This window comes from Schistocerca piceifrons, chromosome 7 (genome assembly GCF_021461385.2).
Source record: "Schistocerca piceifrons isolate TAMUIC-IGC-003096 chromosome 7, iqSchPice1.1, whole genome shotgun sequence".
NCBI classification, from domain to species: domain Eukaryota; kingdom Metazoa; phylum Arthropoda; class Insecta; order Orthoptera; family Acrididae; genus Schistocerca; species Schistocerca piceifrons.
The window spans coordinates 10,821,893-10,849,062 of record NC_060144.1 but is presented as its reverse complement, the minus strand read 5'-3'; the positions used below and the strand labels follow the sequence as shown (position 1 = coordinate 10,849,062).

At 44.1% G+C, this 27,170-nt stretch overlaps 1 protein-coding gene across 1 annotated transcript in view; it reads right to left on the bottom strand.

Moving 5' to 3' along the window:
• The window catches only part of LOC124805060 (myrosinase 1-like), a 231,969-nt gene that overhangs the window by 85,162 nt on the left and 119,637 nt on the right, over positions 1-27,170 (bottom strand). The window contains exons 7-8 of the mRNA XM_047265484.1: positions 22,038-22,132; positions 482-629 (exon numbers count right to left, since the gene is read on the bottom strand). Coding sequence (XP_047121440.1) covers positions 482-629; positions 22,038-22,132 — 243 coding nt within the window. The remainder of the gene's footprint in view (positions 1-481; positions 630-22,037; positions 22,133-27,170) is intronic.

Here is a 27,170-nt window from a genome sequence, read left to right as displayed (position 1 = left end):
ACGTCTTCAAAGTGTTCCAGAAGAACATAGACATACTACTATAGTACATCACCAAACAGCCACGAACATTTACTGAAAAAGTATCTCTAAATGGTGACCAATCCGCACCGATATAGTGAACACATAATAACGATTTGCATCTACTGCCGTTTTGTTTACCTGCTTATTGCTGCTGCACTTCGCCGGGACCTGATAGGAAACTATAACGTAACTTTAGTAGAAGGTATTGTGGTATGGCCATTTAGAATGAATGGATGATAATAGTTGTTCAAAATTGGTGAGGGGATGGATTCCGGAGAGACTAAGGAAACGTGGTCGATCTTCTAGAATTTGTGTGACTGATTTGAAGGAAGCTATGGTCTCCAGGTGTCTTTAACAGGGGGACTCGTAAGACAGCGATCTGTGGGCCGACTGACTTGTGTTGGGGCTCTGAACGTATACTTGCAGTTATTGCAACGGCAAGGGGCCGTTGATGTCTCACCACGGATGTAGCTGATGTCCTCCGGCGTGAGCGGCGGCAGCCGTGTCCGCAGGCGGCCCTCCGCCTTGCTGTTGGCGTCCACCCTCGTGCGCACCACCTCTGGGTAGTCTCCTTGCTTCGTGTAGATGGGGTGCGCCCAGATCCCGGCCTGAAACCGGAAATGCAGACGGGTGTCAGCGAGACTCACTCCTTTCCTGAAATATTCTTTGACCGATGTAGCTATGACAAACGTTGTTGTTGTTGTGCTCTTCAGTCCTGAGACTGGTTTGATGCAGCTCTCCGTGCTACCCTATCCTGAGCAAGCCTCTTCGTCTCCCAGTACCTACTGCAGCCTACATCCTTCTCAATCTGCTTAATGTATTCATCCCTTGGTCTCCCTCTACGATTTTTACCCTCCACGCTGCCCTCCAATGCTAAATTTGTGATCCCTTGATGTCTCAGAACATGTCCTACCAACCGGTCCCTTCTTCTAGTCAAGTTGTGCCACAAGCTCCTCTTCTCCCCAATTCTATTCAATACCTTCTCGTTAGTTATGTGATCTACCCATCTTCAGCATTCTTCTGTAGCACCACATTTCGAAAGCTTCTATTCTCTTCTTGTCCAAACTATTTATCGTCCATGTTTCACTTCCATACATGGCTACACTCCACACAAATACTTTCAGAAACGACTTCCTGACACTTAACTCTATATTCGATGTTAACAAATTTCTGTTCTTCAGAAACACTTTCCTTGCGATTGCCAGTCTACATTTTATATCCTCTCTACTTCGACCACCATCAGTTATTTTGCTCTTCAAATAGCAAAAGTCATCTACTACTTTAAGCGTCTCATTTTCTAATCTAATTCCCTCAGCATCACCCGACTTAATTCGACTACATTCCATTATCCTCGTTTTGCTTTTGTTCATGTTCATCTTATATCCTCCTTTCAAGACACTGTCCGTTCCGTTCAACTGCTCTTCCAAGTCCTTTGCTGTCTTTGATGGAATTACAATGTCATCGGCGAACCTCAAAGTTTTTATTTCTTCTTCATGGATTTTAATACCTACTCCGAATTTTTCTTTTGTTTCCTTTACTACTTCCTCAATATAGAGATTAAATAACATCGGGGAGAGGCTACAACCCTGTCTCACTCCCTTCCCAACCACTGCTTCCCTTTCATGCCCCTCGACTCTTATAACTGCCATCTGGTTTCTGTACAAATTGTAAATAGCCTTTCGCTCCCCGGTTCTAGGCACTTCAGTATGGAACCGCGTGACCGCTACGGTCGCACGTTCGAATCCTGCCTCGGGCATGGATGTGTGTGATGTCCTTAGGTTAGTTAGGTTTAAGTAGTTCTAAGTTCTCGGGGACTGATGACCACAGATGTTAAGTCCCATAGTGCTCAGAGCCATTTGAACCATAGCCTTTCGCTCCCTGTATTTTACACGTGCCAGCTTTAGAATTTGAAAGATAGTATTCCAGTCAACATTGTCAAAAGCTTTCTCTAAGTCTACAAATGCTAGAAACGTAGGTTTGCCTTTCCTTAATCTTTCTTCTAAGATAACTCGTTAGGTCAGTATTGCCTCACGTGTTCCAACAAACGTAGTGTGTGTTAACTGTAAGTTGCCGATCAGCTCACGAGACCAGAATCGCCAGAAGTCAGAAGGGTCCGGCCGTTGCTCATTTGTTTCTGGTTGCAGCCACTGTTACTTTGCTGAGAGCACTGTGTAAGATAACCATTTTTGACTGCCGTGTTGCTGTTTTGTACTTCAATGTATTTCATACTTTTTTCCTTCCCGTGTTGTAACTGTATTAAATACTTGCAGTTGGGACCTTTGTTAAACATGTCAATAAATAATATGACTTCAGTTTTTATTACGAACAATATTTAAGCGATTTTTACCTCTGTGCGTTTGTTTGGCTTTTGTGGAAGCCTGGAGCACAGTTTAATGTCCCTGCTGTGTGGGAAGCAACCGTAGCTTGTTACCTCTTCCCCTACATCGCTCCTGAACTCGTGGCGGTCTTTGTGGAGGTCATGCTTGCTTCTTCTGCTCCCTAAAGTCTGCTCTAGCAATTGGCCAAAATTACAGTTAACACACTGTATACTGTTTGATGTCGAAAATATTAAGTTTTGAAACAACAAACAGAAAGTGCGTCATCTCTGCTACACTGAAAAATATATGTTTAGAAAGGAATTCAGAAAGTATGAGAGTTATAGTTTATGCAGAGTTCACTGAGTAACACTGCATTTGGAATTAGTGTACATCCCTGTGAGGAAGACTTACAACTTAAAAAAAAAGGAAGCGTGTTGTACGGTGACTTGAGGAGTGCCCTTGAGTTGTGAACATCATTTCCCACCACCCTGCATGTGAGCTCTGCGACAATATTTTCAGAGTAGACGCGGCAAATGCGTTGGGTTGTCCCGTAGACCTTATCCTAACCAGATCACAAAAATCCAATCGCGCATTCTAAATCCCAGGAACTTCAGTATATTAATCAAGAATTCATAGAGTCACATGTGGTGGCTCAAGAGGTAAGCAAACAAACAATTTAGAAGCAGCATTCATGTTATTTTATCATTTTCCTACCGTCGCAGACTTCAAACACGATGGCTACTAACGCACTCGTTAATACTTTAAACGAGTTTAGTTAATACAACGAATCACTTAAACATTAGTGCTGAACTTGTTAGGCCCCTTCCCCATTGGCCTCTCATCCCCCCCCCCCTCCACTCGCCCCCAATACACACACTAAACTGTCTCGATGGGCAATGGATATAAATGCAGTATTTCATTTGGTCAATAGAAATGAGAATCTAAGACTATTAAAGCAACCACAAATATGAACAAAAGACAGACATATGTAATTGGCTCACGTGTTATGAAAATACACTACAACCAGGGCCCCTTTTTTCCCAGTCTCTAGGTCCTAGCAATTAAGGAAGCAGTTTTGGTGTCACACAAAATATGTGTACACGTAGCACACTCAATCTGCCGTCACGATAATCGAATTCAGCAGGGACTGAACACTGGTTCCGTTGGACAAGGCTGCAGAAAGTAGTGTGCCACAGCCTTGCTGAAGCAATCATCCTGACATTCACCTCAAATTACTGAAGTAAATCGAAAAGGAATCTAGATCAGGATGGGCGGACATGGATTTAAACTTCATTTCACCTGAATACAATATCTGGAAACCAATATCACTGTTCTGAAGTCTCAAACTGTAGCATATTGTGGAACTAGCTACTTGAAATTCTGTGTTACTATATTTCCTAGGAATCTTGCTATAGTTTTCTTATTAACTATGCATGAATCTTTCTCTTCTCTATTTCATCACGTCCTTTCAACGCTTTCCTAATCATCCTGTTCAGGTGCTCATATTTTCGTTAGTCTTCCATCTGCCATCTGTCGGTAGATACCTCGATTTTGTCAACATATGTGAAACACATATGTGTAAGATAGTTCCATGACCTCCCTTGCCTTCCTCAGTACGTTGCATACTTAAATTCCTTGCGCATGTCTACTTTTCACCGAAAAAAGAATCCAGTTTCAAAGAACGGATTTCTGAGCGTCTACTTTACGATTCCGTATAACAGAGCCGGAATCGCCATTGTTTTGTAAAATATTATCGTTGTTTGCTTCTTTGCCTTCTTCCTCAGGCACTTCTGCATTGTACAACGCACCTGGCTGAATGTTATGGCTTCAGTCACGGCATCACAACCTCTAGTAACAGTTCATGCTAGATGATTGACGTCCTTAGTACTATTTTAGATTGCGAAAAAGAGACCAAACCTTTTATACTGAATTAAGATACTGGTACTCTACAGCCTTCATAGATGTAGATTGCCCATTGGATGCCATTTGAACTTAGATGTAAAATAACCGTATCAGTGGCGTATAAGTGAGAATTTAGGACTGCGTCAGAACCCAAACAGAGCCTACTGATTTATTTCATTTTTCCCTCCGCCCTTACATGGTCCTTAGGACAGGTGAGTAATGCCCATCGTTCTTATAACACCCATTCCTTAGTCAGAGTTTCTTTTTTTATATGAGCGTCTAGATCGAAAGCTATATGTGTGTCTTGTTAAAGACTTAGAAATTCTGAAAACAGAAATGTGGGATTTAACGTTCAATGCACAGACTCATGAAGCAGTTACGTTGTCAGATATTGATCGACATATTCAAGAAAAATGGTTTACCAGTCCTTTAGCAGCACTGTCATCGACAGGAAATCCATTGTTATCGCGCAGAGAAGGGATTAACTGTGTCTTGTCGCTAGCATATTTTACACAAGACCAGAATCTCTTTGAATATTCTGCCAGTGTTCCAGACAAGGTTTTGTCGTAGAAACTATTATAAGCATCTCGCATTGAAGTCCGCGCTAATTTTCGAACTTCTGTAAGAGATTGCCAATTTCGGATATTATGAGTTCGTTTAAATTTTGCACGCTTTTCTCTTTGTTTCTGCAACAGTGTTCAGACCAGTTTTATGTACCAAGGGGGATTATCTCTGTCGTTTGTTAATTTATTTGGTATAAATCTCTCAATCGCTGTCGATAGTATTTAAAAAAAATGGTTCAAATGGCTCTGAGCACTATGGGACTCAACTTCTGAGGTCATTAGTCCCCTAGAACTTAATACTACTTAAACCTAACTAACCTAAGGACATCACACACATCCATGCCCGAGGCAGGGTTCGAACCTGCGACCGTAGCGGTCTCGCGGTTCCAGACTGTAACGCCTAGAACCGCACGGCCACTCCGGCCGGCTATTTTTCTTTTTTCTTTTTTTTTTTAATTCAAGCCACATTCGCTTTACACTTACTGGCGTGTTGTTAATTTGGAAGGGAACGAGATCGTCTCTTAGGAAAGCGTCGAGTGAATTTTTATGTGCTTTTTTGAATAGGTATATTTTTTGAGTATTTGAGAGTTACACTATTCAGTCTCGCTACGACAGCCCTGTGTTCGCTAATCTCTGTATCCGTTTTGATTCTCTTTGTTGTTATTTTTAATGTCTTTTATTATTATTATTCGAATTTGGCCAACTCAGTACTACATGAAACAGCTGATTTACATTTCTCTCTCTCTCTCTCTTTTTTTAAAAGTAATTCTTCATTCTGCCCTCTCTCTTCTTCTCTTCTTCCCTCTGTTTATTCCGTCTGCCTTCTTTTGTATTTTCTTTTGAAAGCCCTTAACACTTTATGCCATTTCCCTGAATTCATGTCTGATTTCTATTTCCTTGACTGTTATTCCCGACTTCTGTAGATCTTTCTTAACTTCTATAAACCACGAACTTGGGTTTCTGGATTTTTGCGACAGAAGTTGAGTATTATTTTCGTCAGCCCCTTTGTATTCAGTCTTTTTTAGTGGATATAAAATGTCTTCCAGCTTTTTCATTCACCCCCTTGGTGCTACTAGATATCCTGCTCCCAGTACTATGCTTTGGATCCGAAATTTTTCCAGTTATTCTTCTTCTTTCTCGTATAAATTATTTACCTCTTTCGCCCTGATTGTAGTTATGACTTTTGCCACCATAAAGACTCCCAGTTTAATAACCATAATGTAATGTCTCAGTTTTGTGCTAACGGACAATAAGTTATCACTGCACATGTTCATTGTTAAGTGGTATGTCGTTTCCATTTTTATGACTCCTTTTATGTTAGCTGATTTGTCCAGCGCATTCAGCTGGATTTTCTCTCCCGAGTATTTAAATTCTGAAACTTAATTTTTCCATATTTTGGTTCATATGTTTCCTTTAAGGTTCGTCATGCATGCAGTTTTCTCAATAAAATTTGTAATCCAGTGACTTCTGCTACCTCTTGGAGAATGTTTATCTGTTGCGTTGCACCTTTTCGGTTCTCTGCTAAAAGAGATTAATCTTCAGCAGAAGTAAGCAGTCAATTTCAAGATTGCCTCTCTTTCTCCAAAGATTCACTTCATTTATTGCCTCTTCCTCTGTTCTTTCTCTCCATTCTCGTTCTACTGTATCCAGTATGGAATTGAATAACAATGAAGACAGTCCATCCTCCTGCTTCACGGCTGTTTTAATTCGGTAAGATTTTAATATTTCACCTAAAATTTTAACTTTGGAAATTACACTCCTGAAAATGGAAAAAAGAACACATTGACACTGGTGTGTCAGACCCACCATACTTGCTCCGGACACTGCGAGAGGGCTGTACAAGCAATGATCACACGCACGGCACAGCGGACACACCAGGAACCGCGGTGTTGACCGTCGAATGGCGCTAGCTGCGCAGCATTTGTGCACCGCCGCCGTCAGTGTCAGCCAGTTTGCCGTGGCATACGGAGCTCCATCGCAGTCTTTAACACTGGTAGCATGCCGCGACAGCGTGGACGTGAACCGTATGTGCAGTTGACGGACTTTGAGCGAGGGCGTATAGTGGGCATGCGGGAGGCCAGGTGGACGTACCGCCGAATTGCTCAACACGTGGGGCGTGAGGTCTCCACAGTACATCGATGTTGTCGCCAGTGGTCGGCGGAAGGTGCACGTGCCCGTCGACCTGGGACCGGACCGCAGCGACGCACGGATGCACGCCAAGACCGTAGGATCCTACGCAGTGCCGTAGGGGACCGCACCGCCACTTCCCAGCAAATTAGGGGCACTGTTGCTCCTGGGGTATCGGCGAGGACCATTCGCAACCGTCTCCATGAAGCTGGGCTACGGTCCCGCACACCGTTAGGCCGTCTTCCGCTCACGCCCCAACATCGTGCAGCCCGCCTCCAGTGGTGTCGCGACAGGCGTGAATGGAGGGACGAATGGAGACGTGTCGTCTTCAGCGATGAGAGTCGCTTCTGCCTTGGTGCCAATGATGGTCGTATGCGTGTTTGGCGCCGTGCAGGTGAGCGCCACAATCAGGACTGCATACGACCGAGGCACACAGGGCCAACACCCGGCATCATGGTGTGGGGAGCGATCTCCTACACTGGCCGTACACCACTGGTGATCGTCGAGGGGACACTGAATAGTGCACGGTACATCCAAACCGTCATCGAACCCATCGTTCTACCATTCCTAGACCGGCAAGGGAACTTGCTGTTCCAACAGGACAATGCACGTCCGCATGTATCCCGTGCCACCCAACGTGCTCTAGAAGGTGTAAGTCAACTACCCTGGCCAGCAAGATCTCCGGATCTGTCCCCCATTGAGCATGTTTGGGACTGGATGAAGCGTCGTCTCACGCGGTCTGCACGTGCAGCACGAACGCTGGTCCAACTGAGGCGCCAGGTGGAAATGGCATGGCAAGCCGTTCCACAGGACTACATCCAGCATCTCTACGATCGTCTCCATGGGAGAATAGCAGCCTGCATTGCTGCGAAAGGTGGATATACACTGTACTAGTGCCGACATTGTGCATGCTCTGTTGCCTGTGTCTATGTGCCTGTGGTTCTGTCAGTGTGATCAGGTGATGTATCTGACCCCAGGAATGTGTCAATAAAGTTTCCCCTTCCTGGGACAATGAATTCACGGTGTTCTTATTTCAATTTCCAGGAGTGTATATTAGTGAAAGTTTACTTAATTATTGCCATTGCTTTATTGTCAGCTCCAAGTGGTTCTAGGACACTCAACACGGTACCTTTATCGACGGAGTCACAGGCTTTTTAAAATCTACATAAAGATTTTGGACTCGAAGGTTCTGATATATGATTAAGAGCTTTAGGTTTAATACAAGAACTTCCTCTTCTAAACCTGGTATTCTCCTCCACTTGATTTTATAATCTGCTGAGCAGGTTTTTACACCGGTACGCCACTGAGAGGAGAGATATCCCACGGCAAGTGGTTACGCCTCTTTGGCCCCCTTTTATGTAACGGAAGAATATGCGCTATTTTCCACTCTTCTGGTACTTGTTCAATCTCCCAGATGGTTTCGATTTATTTTTGTAGTTGTTTAACGGTTACACCATCCGCATTTTTTCACTTTTGTATTGGTAATTATAGTTGTTCTGATAGTAATTTCCCATATGTACATAAATGAACCAGAACTACAGGTAGAAACTGAGAGTGTTTTGTAATTTTTTGCAGCTGTGGATCCAGATCCTATGTAAGAGGAGGCTTGCAGCCAAAAATCTGTTAGACTAAATGAAGAATAGATAAATAAATATCAATATTTCCAATGCATATATTTTAATGATATTTCTGTTAGTCCGTCCGATATTCCTTCAGTGTCAACACCAAAGATTGATGATAAAACCTAATCTACTTCTGACTCCCCACCTTGGTCTCCTCTTGATGTTTTGGTTTAAATAAACTTCATGTAGGAACGTGCGTCTGCTGAAGTTGCTGTGCGAACCCTGTTTTATGAATACATAGCCTGAGTTCCTCAGTCCAGAACTTTCAATATGTTTTATCTCAAACCGACATTGCAACATCCCGAAAATCCAAATTTGATGAGACACATATCCAGTGCTGAGCTTCACCATGTCAGGGCTCACGACAGTTAACTTCTGAGGTCATCAGTCCCCTAGAACTTAGAACTACTTAAACCTAACTAACCTAAGGACATCACACACACCCACGCTCGAGGCAGGATTCAAACCTGCGACCGTAGGGGTCGCGCGGTTCCAGACTGTAGCGCCTAGAACCGCTCGGCCACCCTGGCCGGCCCCACAGCTGTCATGGTGCCTTCGATTATTACCGCAGACCCCATAGAATCCCAGATGGTGGTTCTCCATGGCACAATACAACTCCCACATCCCAGCGTCCGCAACGCCATGCGCGTTACGAGAAGCCGCTCTGCTCACAGCCCAGCGTCCGCGAGGGCTTGCATGTTACGAGAAGCCGTTCGGATGGATATCATACCTGGTCACGACCTACGATCTGATGTAACAAGAAACGTGATTCTTTCGACTAGGTGATACTTTCCCATTTATCCGTAGTCCAATTTGGATGATACCACGCCCACCGCAATCGTAGTTTACAATGCTGTTGGGTCAACATGGGAACATGTAGTGGGCGTCTGTTGCGAAGATTTGTTTTCAACATGTGCGCTGAACGCTGTGTTCAGAAACACTTGTGCCTACAGTATCATTGCACTCTGTTGTCAGACCTGCCAGAGATCGCCGCCCATCCTGCTTTTCAGAGCAAACAAGCCTTCGATCTCCGTGTTTTCGGATGAGATGTGGACGTCCTATTCCTTGTCGCCCACTTTCCGTAGATACTTAATACAGTAGCATGCAAACAGGAAGCCACATTTCCATTTCTGAGACTTTGGTTCCCATCGTCAGGCCATAATCTGCGGTCCATACCGTCGCTAGAATCTTTCTCCATCCGGCTCCCCTCTTCAAAACGTAAGGATGAGATACATAAACATTTTAGCTACCAGATAGTGAATGGACGTGCGGGAGCACGTCTCCAAAGATACTCCAAGTCTTGCAGAGAAATCTCTACGTCAAATGGTGTGAGGCCAGGGTGACTCTGGCCGGCCGGTGTGGACGAGCGGTTCTAGGCGCTTCAGTCTGGAACCGGGCGACCGCTACGGTCGCAGGTTCGAATACTGTCTCGGGCATGGATGTGTGTGAAGTCCTTAGGTTAGTTAGGTTTAAGTAGTTCTAAGTTCTAGGGGACTGATGACCTCAGATGTTAAGTCCCATAGTGCTCAGAGCCATTTGAACTAGGGTGACTGTGACCCCAAATGTGACTGGCTCCGGAAAATGAGCCAGTCAGAGGAACGGGAAATGACAGCGTGCGTCGAACAGCGATTAGTTGCGATGAACTGCTGTGGTGTTCATTACAACATGCCCCAGAAGCGATATCTGGATGACCTCACACAGGTAAGAACCACCGGCAACCTGGAAATGTCCGAAGTGTGCCTTGTGTAATCTAGGAGTTTGGCATTGCTCACAACATATTTGCGTGGTGTGAGGCTTCTGAACCACAGACACTGCTGCCGGAAGGAGAGGAGGTGGTCAAGTACAACAGCAGATAGCAGCTACATTGTGAAAATTCAAGAAAGGATCTACGCCGCACGCCGGATGCAACTGCAACCACGTTTAACAGAAGTGCAAGGCACGCGGACTCGCCTTCCACAGTGCTACGGCGGCTGCCCGACAACCGGTACATTATTTTCCGCTGACACTTGCACATCGGCAGCACTGTTTGCAATTGCGACAAGAACATAAGGAGACTGGACAAACTGTGAGTGGAGTTGCGTGTTCTGCTAGAATGAGATCGTGTACTCCTTTGTCGTCTCGGGGCTGCATTCGGACCTGATTTCATTTTTATGTGAACGGTAAATTTACTTTCGAAGTCTTTTCTTAAAGAATTTACTTTACTTACTAGCGATTCATCAAGAACATTAACACATTTAATCACACTAGGTGAGCGTGGAAGTAGTTGCCAGGAAGTAACTGATGGAAAATGAAATTACTTTTAACAAATGTGAATTTTATTCCTAAAAGCTTTTTCAAAAACAGATTTAAAATTATAAGCAGAAAAGCACCCTCGAAATATCAAGTTACAATTTTATTTAGAGGCAGAAAGAACAATATTGACAGTATGAGCCTTCGTGCTGGGAAGCTTGCCTGCTCCCTTTCAACACGGCCATAGTCATGACCGCTCACAACAACCTCTGAAAGAATACACTGGTGCAAATCTGCAACACACCAAATTACTTTAAACAAAAAAAATTTAACAACTCACACAAACACGTAAACTATGCACCCCGTAAGAGGGATGGAAATGGTACAACACTCAAATTATTTGCCACCGAAAGTGCATTTTTTAGAAGGACTCTTGCAGTGGAAGGATGACAACCTGATAACCTAAAATGACTATTTAAATAAAACCCATAAAACGCAGACTTACATAAAATGTATAACATGCTCTACATTACACATATACCACCTTGCAAGATGATAGGCAAGATAAAAACATATTTCAAGAATTCGGCTTTTAAGCAATAAATTCGTTAACACCGAATCCGACAAACATGACAGAGGCAGCTATTAACGTATGGCAGCCCGACAGGCAGACAGACAGACAGACAGACAGACATTAACTGCCTAACAAGTGCGGACGAGAGACAGACGAGCAAGCTGGTGACGAGAGACTGACCAAGAAGACAAGTAGAATTTAACAAGTAAATGAGACAACATATCACTAATCACTTAACTTCCAATAACTGCGATTTCTGGCAAAGACTTGGCGCAGCACCCACAAAACGCTCTGCCGAAACGCCAGCTGCCAGCCGCTTCAACGGACGCAGGAAGGCGCACCGATCTCCCGTCTCACGGCGTCGCAGCTCGCGCCGGCCAGACTGATGTCGTGGGTTGGCTCCTGTTGCTCTCGTGTCGGCCGCGAAGCCACTACTCCTCTCTAGACGGCGCGGACAACCGGACTCACGTGGCGACCTCGCATGCGCCGAAGCCGAAGACGGCAAGGCATCTTGTGTCTCAGTGCACGACCGACCAACACATCGATCCAACTGGCCTTAAGGGTCGATCCGAAAGACAGACACCCTGGCACTCCAGACGGCAGACTGACATTGACTAAGCGATACACTCGGTCGGACCCACCCCTGCAGAGGAAACATGCTGTCAAGCTACCCGACATCCCTACCCCAGGAAGAGACCGACCTACCGATCAATCCAACCGCCAATGTCCATTGCCTGAACAAACTCGAGCAGACTGGCGGCCTATCACATATTAGCACTCTGGACGACAGACAGACACTGACTGCCCCACACTGACCTGGCTGACCAACTGACCGACTCGCCGAGACTGACAGACTGCCCCCAGACTCACTCCGACTGACCGACTCGGACTCACCAATGCGGACGAGAGACAGACCCAGACTAACTTGGCTGACCAACTGACCAGACTCGCCCAGACAGACAGACTGTCCTGGCTGACCAACTGCCTCCGACTGACTGACCCCCTAGTGAGCTCATAGCACCCTTTCAATGCACGTGAACAAGAAACCTTTCCCCTTTTCCACCAGAGGGAGACACCAAAGCTGCGATTTCCACAGCGGCGCCACCGCCAGAAACGGAGAGCGACTGCTTTACACTACGCGCTGCGGCGCGCTCTTCAAAACAGCAAATTTTACCACGGCTCATTATGGATAGCAATAGGGCAGGTGGAGAAGATATGCGAACGAGAGAATACTCGGCGAATGGACTGGCCTGCCCGTTTCGTCCAACTTAAATCCCATCGAGGTTGGTTGGTTGCTTGATTTGGGGTGGGGGTGGGGAGGAGGAGGGGACCAAACAGCGAGGTCATCGGTGCCAGCGGATTAGGGAAGGATGGGGAAGGGAGACGGCAGTGCCCTTTCAAAGGAACCATCCCGGCGTTTGCCTGAAGCTATTTAGGAGAATCACGGAAAACCTAAATCAGGACGGCCAGACGTGGGTTTGAAGGGTCGTCCTCGCGAACGCGAGTCCCGTGTGCTGACCACTGCGCCACCTCGCTCTGTCAACCCTATCGAGCACAAGTGGGATGCTTGGGGCAGATCTAGCGCACCACTCCCACGTGCACCATCCACCATCCGGCAGTGGCTAGCCGCGCTGCTGGATCCTCTCCAACCCTGTGGCCAGCATGGAAGCAGGCGCTGCCATCCGTGCTGGTCACGCACCCTGTTCACAACTATGTTCCGCCGTAGTGTCCAGCGTCCATGAAAAATTTCGGCGGTTTCAGTGTACTTACCGTCTTTGAATAAAAGTGTCACTTCTGTTCGTAGCATCGTGTATTTCTTTCATTTACCGTCTGTACTATACTGTAGCAGTTCTTTTTATACATGGTCCAAGCTCTGTCGTGCTATATTACTTGGCAGTGACACATAACGCGAAAGATACTTTCGTGCTTGAGTTTTGGACTCCAGTATGTTTTCCTTACGGTGGCAAGTGTTCGCTGCGCCACCAGGTGCCAATCAATCTTGCGGTGAGCAGTGGTCATAATTTTTGGGATCATCAGCGTATATCAGCCATGTCCACCCCAAAGATGCTGAAACAGCGCCCAGTTAAACGTCTTGCAGCAGCAAATAAGCTACACCCAAAGTAAGTACTCAGGCGAGCAAGTCAAAATGTGATGTTGGAAAGGCTGCGAGGCACTCAGTGCGCAGGAGAAAGGGACAAAAAAGAAGAGGAGGAATGTTATCACGATTTCTGCCAAATAGGAGGCCAGTGTGTAAAGAAGAGTACCAGTTCATTCGATTAGAAGTGTGTTTCGCTCAGTATGCGTAGACACCACACTAGCAACACAACCTTCACCTTCCTTGCAGACGCTCCCGCTTTCCTTCACGATAACCTTCCTAGAATGCTAACTCGTCGCGTTGCGATTAATGTGTCCGTCTGCGGGCTTAAACGTTATCCAAACATATTACGTCCTCTGTTAATCAGCAACGCGAACTCGTTTGCTGGCCATGGTGATAGCATCGCCGTGTTTGCGCCAGAGAGACAGGAAGTGACGTAGCGACACCGTACACTCCAGTATTGTTAGAAGTGGAGTGCTGTCAAACGTTACGCATCTTTACTCACAACTAAGTCAAGTGCATATTGTCAAAGAGAACACAAATAAGACGTTTACCACAACTCTTCTTGGCTGCTCAAGACACTTCGCTCGCTGTGTCCGTAAAACTCTTTTTCCCAGTGATGTCTGCTGTTTCAGTGACGGATGATAACGCCCACTCTTCGTTCGAATTTACACTGACAGACTTCGTTGAGTTTTCAGTTCCCTCGTTTGTTAAAAATTTCTCTCCTCCACACTTTTTTGTCTTGATTTACGACCTTTCTAGTCGTCTAATTTCACGGTAGGTAATGTTACAGCAGCATAAGGAAACACAACACGTGGTCTGTTAACGTCGAGGTTCCGTGTTTCATTCCTAATGACCAACTCACGTTTTACTCCTGGAGAGGTCTGGAAGGAGGTCCAGTCGGCCTTGTGACTGTAATTGAAATGCTGCTTGAATATTAAAGCATCGAAATTGACAGGCAAGTCGTCGAAGTAGCATTACGTTCAAAGGCTTTCACAAAGCAAGGTGACACGGGACATTCATTTATTAGCGGCAAAAGCATCAGCCATTAGCTTTTCGGGTTAGAGCGCGGGATGCTTGACCTGTTACGACCAAATATCTGATTCCTTGCAAGATTCCAGACCACTACTATAGGATGCAGGTCTAAATAGTGTGGCATCAATAGGACGGAACCCACTTTCTTACACAGTTTTTTTGGCAGAATAAACAGGAGAAATCTGGTGCTCCTTAAATAATGCGTAAAGCATAGCTTCCCCCGCCTTTACGTATTGCAATTTTTTTCTGACCATTTCTACGTGATAGTCCGAAGCTTTCCTGTTATATATAGAAGAAATGAACTCGAAACTAAGCTCTTCATTCACAACAATGAAACGTTGACCGGCACTGTTGTTTCACAGTAGTCTTAGCACACTGCCACTTATTCACATGAGTTACGTATGACTCCATAGTTCGTCTAAATCGGCTACTGGTCGGTTTAATTCTGAAGCTTCATTTTTTTTCGTAAAACATCTGATTTTAAACGCGAACTCTGCCCACAGGATCTATCGGGCCCATGGGCACCGACAGATCGCCGTGTCACCCTCCGCCAATGGCGTCACTGGATGCGGAATGGAGCAGCATTGGACGAGCACACCGGTCGTTGTTAGTTGAGAACTGGAGCTGCACTACTAGATAGTGTATCTCCTTAATTAGCATTATGAGACTGACTAATCAGCATTACAAGGGTGATTGCACCCAGTTCCAATACTCCCACGAAGGAAAAATCCTGACAACACCGAGACTTGAACCCGCGTCCGCCGCATGGCTGAGCCGCGCCGAGTAGTTATCTACTGGAGCGGACAAAACATCAACTGAATTATGCTCTTTTTGCAACTACATTCTTTCTCCAGCTTTTGCAACTACATTCTTTCTCCCGTATTTTTCGTTTCATTCTCCTCGCCACATATGGAGGGATGGTTGGCTGTCAATGGATGAATGTGTGACATAATAAAAAGATATACACTCGTGGGCCGAAACATTATGGCCAACTGCTTTGGAGCAAATACATTACCGGTTCTGCATGTCAGGGATCCGACACTTTGTTGACAGTTTTGTGGAGGTATGTGGCATTAGATGTCTACACACGACTCATGTAATTCGCATAAATAACGGGCCGCTGATTTACGTACGCGGTCATGGCGCCCGATAGCGACCCAGATGGATTCCAGCGGATTTACATCAAGCAAATTTGGTCGCCGAGACATCAACGTGCGTGCTCTATAATGCTCCTCATACCACTACCACACGGTTCTGGCTCGAGACACGGACAATTAAACTGATGAAAGACGACATCGCAGACGGGGAAGACACGAAGCGTGAAGAGATGCAGGTGGATCGCAGCAGTCAGCGTGTCTTCGATTAATACCGCAGGACCCCTGCGAGCACAGGAGAACGTCTCCCAGAGCATGATACTGCTGCCGCCAGCCTGCGTCGGTAGCGCGCTCCACGTTTCGAGCCGCCGTCGACCTGAAGGACGGCGTTTGTGGAGGCGACCATCGACCTAATGCTGCAAAAATGTGATTCAGCCGAAGAGCCGACACGTTTCCATTCATTGACGGTCGAATCCCCATGGTCCCGCGAGAACTGCAATCGTAATTGACGATGCCGTTGGGTCAACATATGAACACGTAGAGATGGTCTGCTGCGGAGCTCCACGTTCAACAATGTACGACTAACAGTGTGCTCTAAAGCACTTGTGCGTGCACCAGTATTGTGCGCTTTCGGAAGATCTGCCACAGATCACCATCTATCCTACTTTACAGAGAATACAGGCCTCCGACGTTCTGTAAAGAGTCGTGGACGTTCAACAATTCAGCGCCTAGAGATAGTTTCACTGTCCTTCTACCTCTTTCCTTAGATGCTCACAACAGTAGCACGTGAACATTCGACTATTTTCGCCGTTTTCCAGATAACCGTTCACAGGCTCTGCACAATAATAATCCGTTCTTTGTCAGAGTCGCTTATCTCAGTGGATTTCCCCATTTTTCAGCCCATATCTTCACTAGGGTGATCCCCTGTCCGTGTCCTCTTACATACTTGTGTCACCGCGTCACATGTCAGCCGCGCAGAGAGGCGGCATCCGACGTGGCGGTGGGCACTGGTCGTAATGTTTTCGCTGATCAGTGTAGATTCAGCGGCATAATTTAAAATATAAAGGGCGGATTTCTCGACTAAGTAATAGATTGACACAGATGAAATGGCAAGAGAATTTTTGACAAAAGACCTTCTTTGCTAACCTGATAGTCCAGTGCTGTGCGACAACAGCAGTCGAGTGTTTGAAGGTTGGTGTTTATTGTACTGTTCTTGACATCGCAGAATTCTGTCTAATAACACAATTACCTATACCGTCAATGAACTGTTTCTGACAATGTCTCAGTCATGTGCTACGTCGGTGCCGATAACAGCAAACTGTTGCGACCTCCCGCAAAAGTACTTTCCGCTATCGCTTTTTGCACTCGCACTGTGAGGTGACAACACGTTGTACTTTTAAGTGGAACGTGACTGTACCTAGTAACGTGACCAGATTAGTTCGTGTTACACGCAGGTAACGAGTCGTAGTAATTGTATTTGTTTCCTGTATGCGTCAGTTATCTTCGTGACAAGTTGTAGGTACGAGCGGCTATTAATGTTTGACGTCCTTGGTGACACTCAGGACAGCGCTGTATACTTAGTTTATTTACAGCTTATGGAATTACTTCAGTTTTAATAAGTCATCATACCCAGGTGGTTCTTCATTTAGGATCCAGAAAAACCTTAGACATCCGTAAACATTTGTTAAATGAATACAATAATACCGTACCAACAGCCTTTACTTTTATAAATTATAGAGCGCACGAATCGGTGGCCTTTTTTTCCAGGTTTTGTTACACAAATTCAGATTTCGGCTAGTGTCTAGCCATTTTCAATGCACTATTTTCTAATCTCGATGCATGTTAGTTCCCTGTTGTTCGGGCGTCACTCACAGTTCTTTGAATTCAAATGGCTAGACACTAGCCTAAATCTGGATTTGCGTAATAAAACCTGCAAAAAAAGGGACAACTGATTGCTGCGCTCTATAATTTATAAACCACATAACAGTCGCTGAGTGCACCCACTTTCCTAATGGAAGGTAACCTGAGCCGTTACTTTGATCTTATTTTATTAGGCCTGTCGCATGAATGACACCATTCGTTCATGTATAAGACAAGGTACCCGATCTTCATGTCCTCTACATGCACGAGTGGTACCTGGTGTCAGTCATGCGACAGGCCTGAAGATGACGTGATTGGAACGGCTAAACTGGTTGCCCAATAAAACGATATCAAAATAGCTGCTCTCGGTACAGTATTATTATGTTTGATCGGTCAGCCACTGCCCCTCGCACCTCAACCCAAGGTGGAGCTACATTCTTTTAAATGGGTCAGTAACCACATCGATATAATACTTCTTACTTTTCGCTAGCGTCTATTGTATCTAGTAAGGTGTCCGCCTTTTCAGGATTTCGTAAACTTTATTTCGTTATTTAAAGTTGTGGCCGGATGCCCATCCCCACAGTCGTCAAGGTAATCTAAGTCAGGGAAGACATGTGCGCAATCTTCTATGAATCGTGTAAACATTGTTCTGTTATTATTGTGTTTTAACTGTTTGCGTATCGCATTCTCTGAGGTGAAATTTGGGAAAAAGCCGAGCATGTCCCTAAACGAGTGTGGAAAACCGCCTAGAATCCACATGTAGGCCGATGAACATACCACCCTACGGCCGTTAATCCGCTGCGCGGATTCCTTCGAAAGTGGTTCACTTCCCTGTTTCGTAAGCTAGTGCGCTGCGCGTTATGCTATACGAGCAGCTTTGCACAAGGAAATGATGCAACGAGTACAGCCCTCTTAAGTTGGACTTCTATGAAAAATATTTAAGCAAACGTATTGAAACAAATGGTCGCAGAAGAGGGGCATTTGAGAGAAATGTCTCCAGCTGCAGCTGTAAACTGATTGTTCGGGTAGCAAAAGTAAAGCGTGAATCTGACATTTACGTGAAGAAGTCGTTAAAAGTCGTGGCTCCATATTACACAACACACTTGTGTGAGTAAGGTTACTCTCTGCTAGCTGACACGGAAAGTAAATACAGTAACAGAATCAAAATTGTCGAAAGTGGTCTTACGTTTCAACTGTCAGAAATTCGACATACCAGTCACATTCATATTTATTTTGCAGTTATATTATTTCGGTAGTAATAGTATTCTTCGTTAATTAATGTGCAAATAACCTTAACTGAGCTCGTCACTTTTCAGACGCAATTCGTACCAGTGCGGAAGTTGGCCTTGCTGCCCATCTCATCTCCTTCCATCCCTCGCACATTTATTTGTCTGGAACATGTAATATTACCGCGAATATTTACTATATTTCTACACTATCCGCAGTGAGACATTTTTAAGTGTTTGAATTACATTTCCGCCATTTCAATATTTGATTGCCAGGTGTCCGTCGCTAGAGAAGGATAACTTCTGTATTACAGCACAAAGCTGGCTTGTTAATGACTTGGATAGTTTCGAGTACTTCTGCTCATGGCAATGATATCACCTTCTAAACTATGCTATGACCATAATTTCAGATTCATTGTATTCATTTATTTTAACTTAATGCGTATATATAATTTCTTGATTACTTTCAGAAACAGTTTCTCACTTTGAATTCTGTATAGTCATATTTATCTCTGGGCATCGAGCCCTCACCATCTGTCACAAAGAAATCTATGCTAAATACTCCGGTCGCTAGAGCTCCTACATTCTTGACCAAGAATGTGTCACCGGTGGATTACAAAACCGACAAATAGCCTTCCGAAGGGATGGGCGTTCAGATCGTCAAACTAAACGAGCGTCGTAGTCAAAGACACCGTCTCAGAATGAGGCTGAGATTGAGAAAGAAAAAGGAAAACCAAGACTCGCTCATATGCTTTATGCTGACTACCTCCAAAAAGATCAGTAGGCTGGCATCCAACAAGCAGAAACGAACATAAGCAACACATCTTACTAAAGCAACCAAGCAAAGCGACTGCACTGCATCGAATATAATCATGAATTAAAATACGAAGGGGCCAAAACCGCTGTGCAAATGCGAAATTTCGCTGATAGCCGAATTAAGGAGGTACTTTCGGACCAACACTTGTTCTCCTATAAACATGTGGACAACCTTGGAACGAAATCACAGGCGCTGGCAAAGAAGCTTATGCCACTCTTCCTCAACAACGAATTAAAAGTGCCAACCAAAATTAGTCCTTGCTAAGGCGTTGCTCACATTGTTGTTGTTGTTGTTGTTGTTGTGATCTTCATTCCTGAGACTGGTTTGATGCAACTCTCCATGCTACTCTATCCTGTGCAAGCTCCATCATCTCCCAGTACTTACTGCAACCTACATCGTTCTGAATCTGCTTAGTGTATTCATCTCTCGGTCTCCCTCTACGTTTTTTACCCTTCACGCTGCCTCCAATACTAAATTGGTGATCCCTTGATGCCTCAGATCATGTCCTACCAACCGATCCCTTCTTCTAGTCAAGTTGTGCCACGAACTCCTCTTCTCTCCAATTCTATTCAATACATCCTCATTAGTTACGTGATCTACCCAGCTAATCTTCAGCATTCTTCTGTAGCAACACATTTCGAAAGCTTCTATTCTCTTCTTGTCCAAACTATTTATCGTCCATGTTTCACTTCCATACATGGCTTCACTCCACACAAATACTTTCACAAACGACTTCCTGACACTTTTTCGATGTTAGCGAATTTCTCTTCTTAAGAAACGCTTTCCTTGCCATTGCCAGTATACATTTTATATCCTCCCTACTTCCACCAGCATCAGTTATTTTGCTCCCCAAGACACTGTCCATTCTGTTCAACTGCTCCTCCAAGTTCTTTGCTGTCTCTGACAGAATTACTATGTCATCGGCGAACCTGAAAGTTTTTATTTCTTCTCCATGGATTTTAATACCTACTCCGAATTTTTCTTTTGTTTCCTTTACTACTTGCTCAATATACAGATTGAATAACATCGGGGAGAGGCTACAACCCTCTCTCACTCTCTTCCCAACCACTGCTTCTCTTTCATGTCCCTCGACTCTTATAACTGCCATCTGGTTTCTGTACAAATTGTAAATAGCCTTTTGCTCCCTGTATTTTACCCCTGCCACCTTCAGAATTTGCAAGAGAGTATTCCAGTCAACATTGTCAAAAGCTTTCTCCAAGTCTACAAATGCTAGAAACGTAGGTTTGTCTTTCCTTAATCTATCTTCTAAGATAAATCGTAAGGTCAGTATTGCCTCACACGGTATAAAATAAATCTTCTAGAACGATACGGTCAGAGGTACGGTTACAAACACCCATTTGGTTCCTCCAAAGCGTAATAAACGAAGTGCAAAAACCAAAGCCTCCCCATAATGGAAACAAGAAGTGAAAGTCGCCCACAGGCAGTATGACTTCCATAACAAATGGAATAAATAATCGTTCACAGTCTGGTTGGAGTTTAGACAGCAGCTACACATAAAAGCTTGCAGAAAGTGAAGAAGCCGATTGGGGTGGTCGTCGAAATATTGTGAATTAAATGAAAACAACAACACCCGCAAGCAGAGCATTAATCAGTCACGCCGGTAAATCCTTAGAGATAACTCTACGCTAGGCCACATTTACGCAAATGCTACCTAGGCCCATCCCCATAGGTGCCAGAATCACAATTAAATAATCAAGTGTCATGGTTTTAATTCGGTGGCGTTGACCCTCTTATAACCGGTAAAGGCGTGAGCGTAATTGTTTTGTGTGTTTTTATTAATGTGGATTTTCCAGAGGACAGCTGATACGAATTAAGTTGCCAGTTACCTTTCAAACCAAGCACTGACTCTTATCGAATTCCCAGAGGCGACCGGTCGAACGCGTGGAACTTTAGTTAGTAATGCGGGTAAGAGTTTCAAAAGAATGGTTAACGGAATCAAGACAGTCTCAACGATTTGGCTGCATTCAGTATTAAAAACGAGTTTTTAAAGACAACTAAGATGTGTAGATATTGCAAGTGGATTCATTAGTATGAAATGTAGGAACAAAGAAATTAGCTAATAAGATTACTGAAGACTTTACTTTTGAGGTTGATTATTTGGAGACGTATTGAATTTCAATTACATGTAGCTAAAATAAGCTTCATTAATATATTCCATAGTTACCTTCCATTTGACAATAAATAAGTATAATTCTAGTTATAATACCCTATTTTATAAACTGAAATATTGATATTTGTATTGACATTAATCTCATCTGCTGTATTTGCGCTTTAGTCATCGCAAAATTTCCCCTGTTAGGGCCTACATCATAGGCTATCCTAAATGTAGCCCTGACACTACGTCTCAATTGTTTTTTAATCGTTGTGAGTTGCAAGAAATGTAAAAATTATGAACAACAGTTTTAAATTATCATACCAGTATTTTTCGTTTGCGAAGTGAGTAGTTAAAGGGAAGAGATCTAAAGGCTCCACGCACCAGCTCCACGCACCACACCAAATGATGCACGTATCTGTGCAGTATGGCAGGACTTACAGTGAACTGGAGTGATCTTTCGGCGGCTGCGATGTCTTCCGCGGAATTTGTCGCTGGCTCTCCCCAGTCAATGTTGAGCGTGATCCCCACTTTGCCTGAAACAAAAGCAGTACACAACTCTATCAGCTGTAATACTTTTACTTTCCACAGAAAAATCGCATTTATCCAGTCAGATTCCTGATTTCCACAGTATCGAAAAGTTATCTTCAGATCAGTATGATGCATAGGAACACAATTGTTGTTAAAAACAAATCATTTCAACAAATATACCAATCACGTCTCTCTCCAGTGGTAGAGAATGAGTCTTCTGGGACAAGGTAGATAACTCTCTAATTATCCAGGTCTACTTACACATCTGGCCAATTGTCCTATCAGCCTACATCTGCTCTCATTCCCACCCCAATTTCACTTGTAGCAACTATCCTGGCAGAATCCAAAGTCCTAGATTTATAGCCAGAAGTCTCTGGGTTTGAGTCCTGTCATGATTAATTTTCTTAGAATTTATTTATATTCAGCGAATTTCAACACAATTGTTGTTTAAAAATTTCAGACAAAATCATTTTTGTCCTAAGCTAGTTACACAGAACGGCAGTTCTAAACAACTACAAAGCAAAGCTGTAATAAGAAAATTTATACTACAAAACATACTGTGACAGAGAAGTGATTTCAATGTCAGCCTAATTAGTACTGTCATTTAAACAGTTATAACGGTATACAGAATGCTTACGTCGAGCAATGAACACACCAAAACTTACAGGACCAGATGAAAATAATAGCAAGAAATTTCACAACCAAGCAAGAATTCCTGTGACACACACTTAGCAGCGTCCAAACACAATTACGATTCAAACAGTTGTTGTGGAGGGAGCAGTGCCTGCAAAGGCTTCCACTTTATATGAACATGATCACTAGTCCGTGCGAATTCCTTCCATACAGGCATCGCTGTCTCCCTAGCCGAGGGCTCGCAGTCTCACGAATACATTTGGAATGTTAACGACGTAAAAACCCAGCACAGAAATGTACTCGCTGCAGATGCACAGTGCGCTGAGGCTTGACTCACATATCCAGCAAGAGAGTTCTGTGTGCCCTACAGAGATCAACTGAAACATACATTTAAAACGTAATACAAGAATCAGAGTAAATCATTTAACACCCTAAAGAAAGGATGAAGAAAATAAGTTTTTAGACAAAGAGAATGACGCTGACTCATTTTTAAAATACCAGCTGTCTTGGACATCACATACTGCAAACAGAATGCAACGAGTAACGCATATAACAGAAACGCATAGGATGCTTAACTGCACAACATGCACTTCGACATCCTTAGTCATTGCAAGCAAACTCTCATGGCATATCCTTAGACCAGCTCAATTCACACAGGGTCTAGGCATATACAACAAATGTCATCCTTAAGTAGGCGTTTTGCGTATTTGGCAGGAGAGACGTTGTATGATGAATTGTTTTTGTCTTAAAACTGGAGACAGACAGCTACAGATCCAGTGGCAGAGTTAGCAGTCCTAAATGGTAATAAACGTTTTAAAAGTGAAAAAAAAACGACATATCAAATGAAATGTTTTATTAATGGAAATATATTGTAATTACGATGTAAAACTGATGAGAGATAGATTGTTTTACAAACATTTATTACTCAGTTATTGTGCAGTAATTACTGCCAATTTATTTCTTTTTCATATTTTACTGCGTTTCGGGGTAGATGGTCCTGGGGAGGAAGCGTAGTCCAGTTCTTTTTCCTCTCCTGGCATGGGATGTACATCTATTTCTTCCTCACTGATGTTAATCTGTGTCGAATCAAGGAAGGTGTCGTCTTCTGTTGGACAATTAAGGCAGGAAAGCCCCTTGTAATTGCTGTATGTAGTGAAACACTATATGAACTCTGCTACAGGAACAAGTTGCTTGACATCCCTTCCTGCACATGCAGGATGTTGTGTTGAGAATTTTCTGGGGTGATGGTGGTACTAATGGGGATCAGACCCTTTTTTGTGGTCTTCCATGCCCAGTTCAGTGGATCCAGCTGATTGTTCCCCCAGATGTGAACCTGCAAGCAGACCTTGAGGGAATGCTGGCGAGCGGCGGCTTCGGTGGAAGGCAGACATGCCAAACGGAACACGTTATCCACCTTATCAGCAGTGGCTTTGTGATCCGTGAAGTCTGAGGAGACGTGTTAGAGGCTCGCGTTCTTTTGAAAAGTGTCTATAAATTTTAGTGTGCCCTGACGAAAAAATGTAGAGTTGGTGTCACAGCCACTGAAGGCGTGTAGAAATAATATGTTTCTTGACTTTTTCAGAGAGCTTAGAACTTTTGAGAGTGTAAATGGATGTGTCTTGCTTGCCTTTTCCAGGTTTCATAAGAAAGATATTGCTAACAGTTTCTTCCCATTCACTGCTACCAGCTGTGTGGTGAGTCAGCACGGCCAACAAATCGGTATTTTCCCCCACAATGAAGAGGTTGCTTCACTGCCTCGACTTTTCCATGGTTGCGCCAACAATCAAGGAGTCTGCATGCCAAAGAGCCTGCTTGACCTGATACCCTTCACTACGTAATTTTTCTGACAACATTGAGATAAGACGGTTCTTATTAAGTCCATTTAATAAGAAACGTTCTTTCGTCACAGTTGATGACATTCTTTCATTAAATAAAACGGTAGCGGATGACATAGCGCGTGCTCTTGGAGCATTTTCAGCAGATTTTATGCTTTTCTCAGCTCCGTCCTCAGGGTGGCAATCAAGCATTACAGTGATTTGGGCCCAATGTATTTTTTGACGTAATTCACGTTCTTTTCAGTGACGGAAGAAAATACTTCATCTGTGTTCCACACGAAGCGGTGTAAAGGGAAGACACCGTCAAGGACGAAGACTGTGCTGCTTGTGATCTCAACACTGACTGGATTGAATAGCTTAAAGTGGTCCGGTTATCTGGTCTTTTGCATTATTCCGTCGTCATCGAAGAGAGATAATGGTTATGAGGCTAATTCAAAGGCGAAATATGACTCGAACTGTTGTGGTGACTTCACATGGAAAGGAACTCAACGGAAAACTGTATCAGGACTGCTTCACCATTCACCTCGACTGTACACTTCACGGCTCGTAGCAGCACTACTCGGTTCTTCCTCAGGAACTGCACTTCCTTAAAGGTTTCCCTTGAACATTTTCCATGTCGGTAAATGATATGCCACAGAACTCAATTTAGTGTGCAACGTCTACTGCTGTTTGCATTCCAGCAATGTATCTAGTCAGAGTTCCATCTGTAACACCCCGCTCTCGTGACAGGCCCCCAGAGGAGGGTATAGCCGTCATGTTGGGATGCCTAACATCGATTAAAAATGTTCGCACTTTTTAGCCAGCACGAACATTGTTTGGGGATTATTTTCCTGGACTACCTTGGTTTCACCATGTGTTGTAGACTCTCACCACGGCACATCCAACAAGTCGTGCAGTTTCCGAAATGCTCCTGTCGAGCCTCTAGGCCATCACACTCTGCCCTCGGTCGAACTCAAGACAGATGGCGCACCTTCTCCACTCTACACACGGACAGCTCGCTCAGTGACACTACATGCACCGTGCGTGTGTCTGACTGGCAGTTATTCCCGGCCAGGTGACGCTGCTATCGCCCGGACGGGTTTATATCGATAGTAGGCTGGTGGTCATATTGTTCTGGCTGATCAGTGTATATTCCACAACACAGACCACAAACAAAACAAATTTTCGGTACTATTTAATTATTTTTGGCGCTCTAAACGAGTTATTATTTTTATCTTTACAGACTTTCGACATATGGACAAATGCGAACAATTTTGCAGATTTTCGCGTCGAGGTTGCCGTGTGATTGTGCTTTATTTGGTTTCATAACCGAGTAAAGGTGTCCGCCTGCTTAGCTGGGCGGTAACGTGCTTTTCTCCAGTGCACTGGGGCGAGGTTCGATTCCCGGCCGTGTCGGAGATTTTTTTCGCTCGCGAACGGGATGTTGTGTTGTCCTGATCATCCTTTCATCCTCATCATCGGCCATAAATCGCCCAACGTGGCTGGCGCCGAATGAAGTAAGACTTGACCTTGGCGGCCGAACCCGGATGGGACAACCCCCGGCCAACAATGCCATACGATCATATCATTTTCATTTAATAGAAAAAGGTCTTTCACACACGTATGTTGACGAAATACTTTTAGCTCTTTTGTAAACTCGTTATGGAGACCTAGAAACGCTACCCGAGGAAAACAATATATAATTGATATCCTGGATAGCTTTAACGTAAAAGAATTTGTCTTTAAAACGGGAATGACATTGCAGATCAATCAGTTATATCTGCACATGCACGGTGGCCCTTTCAACTGAAACGACATACGGTATCCAAAACAGATTAAGGTTGGCAGTCTACTCAAAATGTTTAGGAAACTCTTGTAAGTCTTTCATGACCACAATCAATTCTTCAAACCTCGTGTTTTCTTCAACACTAGTGATCTTAGGAAAATGGAGGGTATTTTATCTCAGAATTAATCCCTTCCATAATACGATTTTCTTTTTACGCACGTTCCCATCAAATCAGAAATTAGTTCTTTCTCACTTTGCAGTGTCTTACTGAGGGCAGTGTGCAGTCAGTCCACTTAAAATTCAAAGTCTGCAATGGCTTCTTGATGTTCTTATTTTCGTTCCTGCACTCCTTTTGCCTTCATAATTTCAACAATAGCGGGTTTTAAACGGATGAATCATTCGAGGCTTGCCACGTGACGTACTTTGCAGTATTATATGTACCAGCGGAAAAATACTGCTGTCGGAGCACAAAAGAGGCGAATATGCATCTGTTTCAAAAATAAATAAATTAATTAAAAAAAACTCTGACAAAAAAGTCGGGAACCAACCATCCTACCTTCCACAGCACCTTTAAAAAGTTTCTCAAAAGTTGTGGCATGCGAATATATTTGTGCCTTTTGTAACAAATTCACTTTGCACTCCCACAGCGTTCGCACACACTACTCCATCCCTTTAAGTCGCTCAGGCCCACCCAAACCCACTTGCCCATTCTCACTTACTCATACCGCCCAGCTCATTATCTCTTTGCGTCTCTCCAACTGGCACAGTATTCTGTCAGACAGCCACAGCCTGCTTCGTTCTGTCCTACTA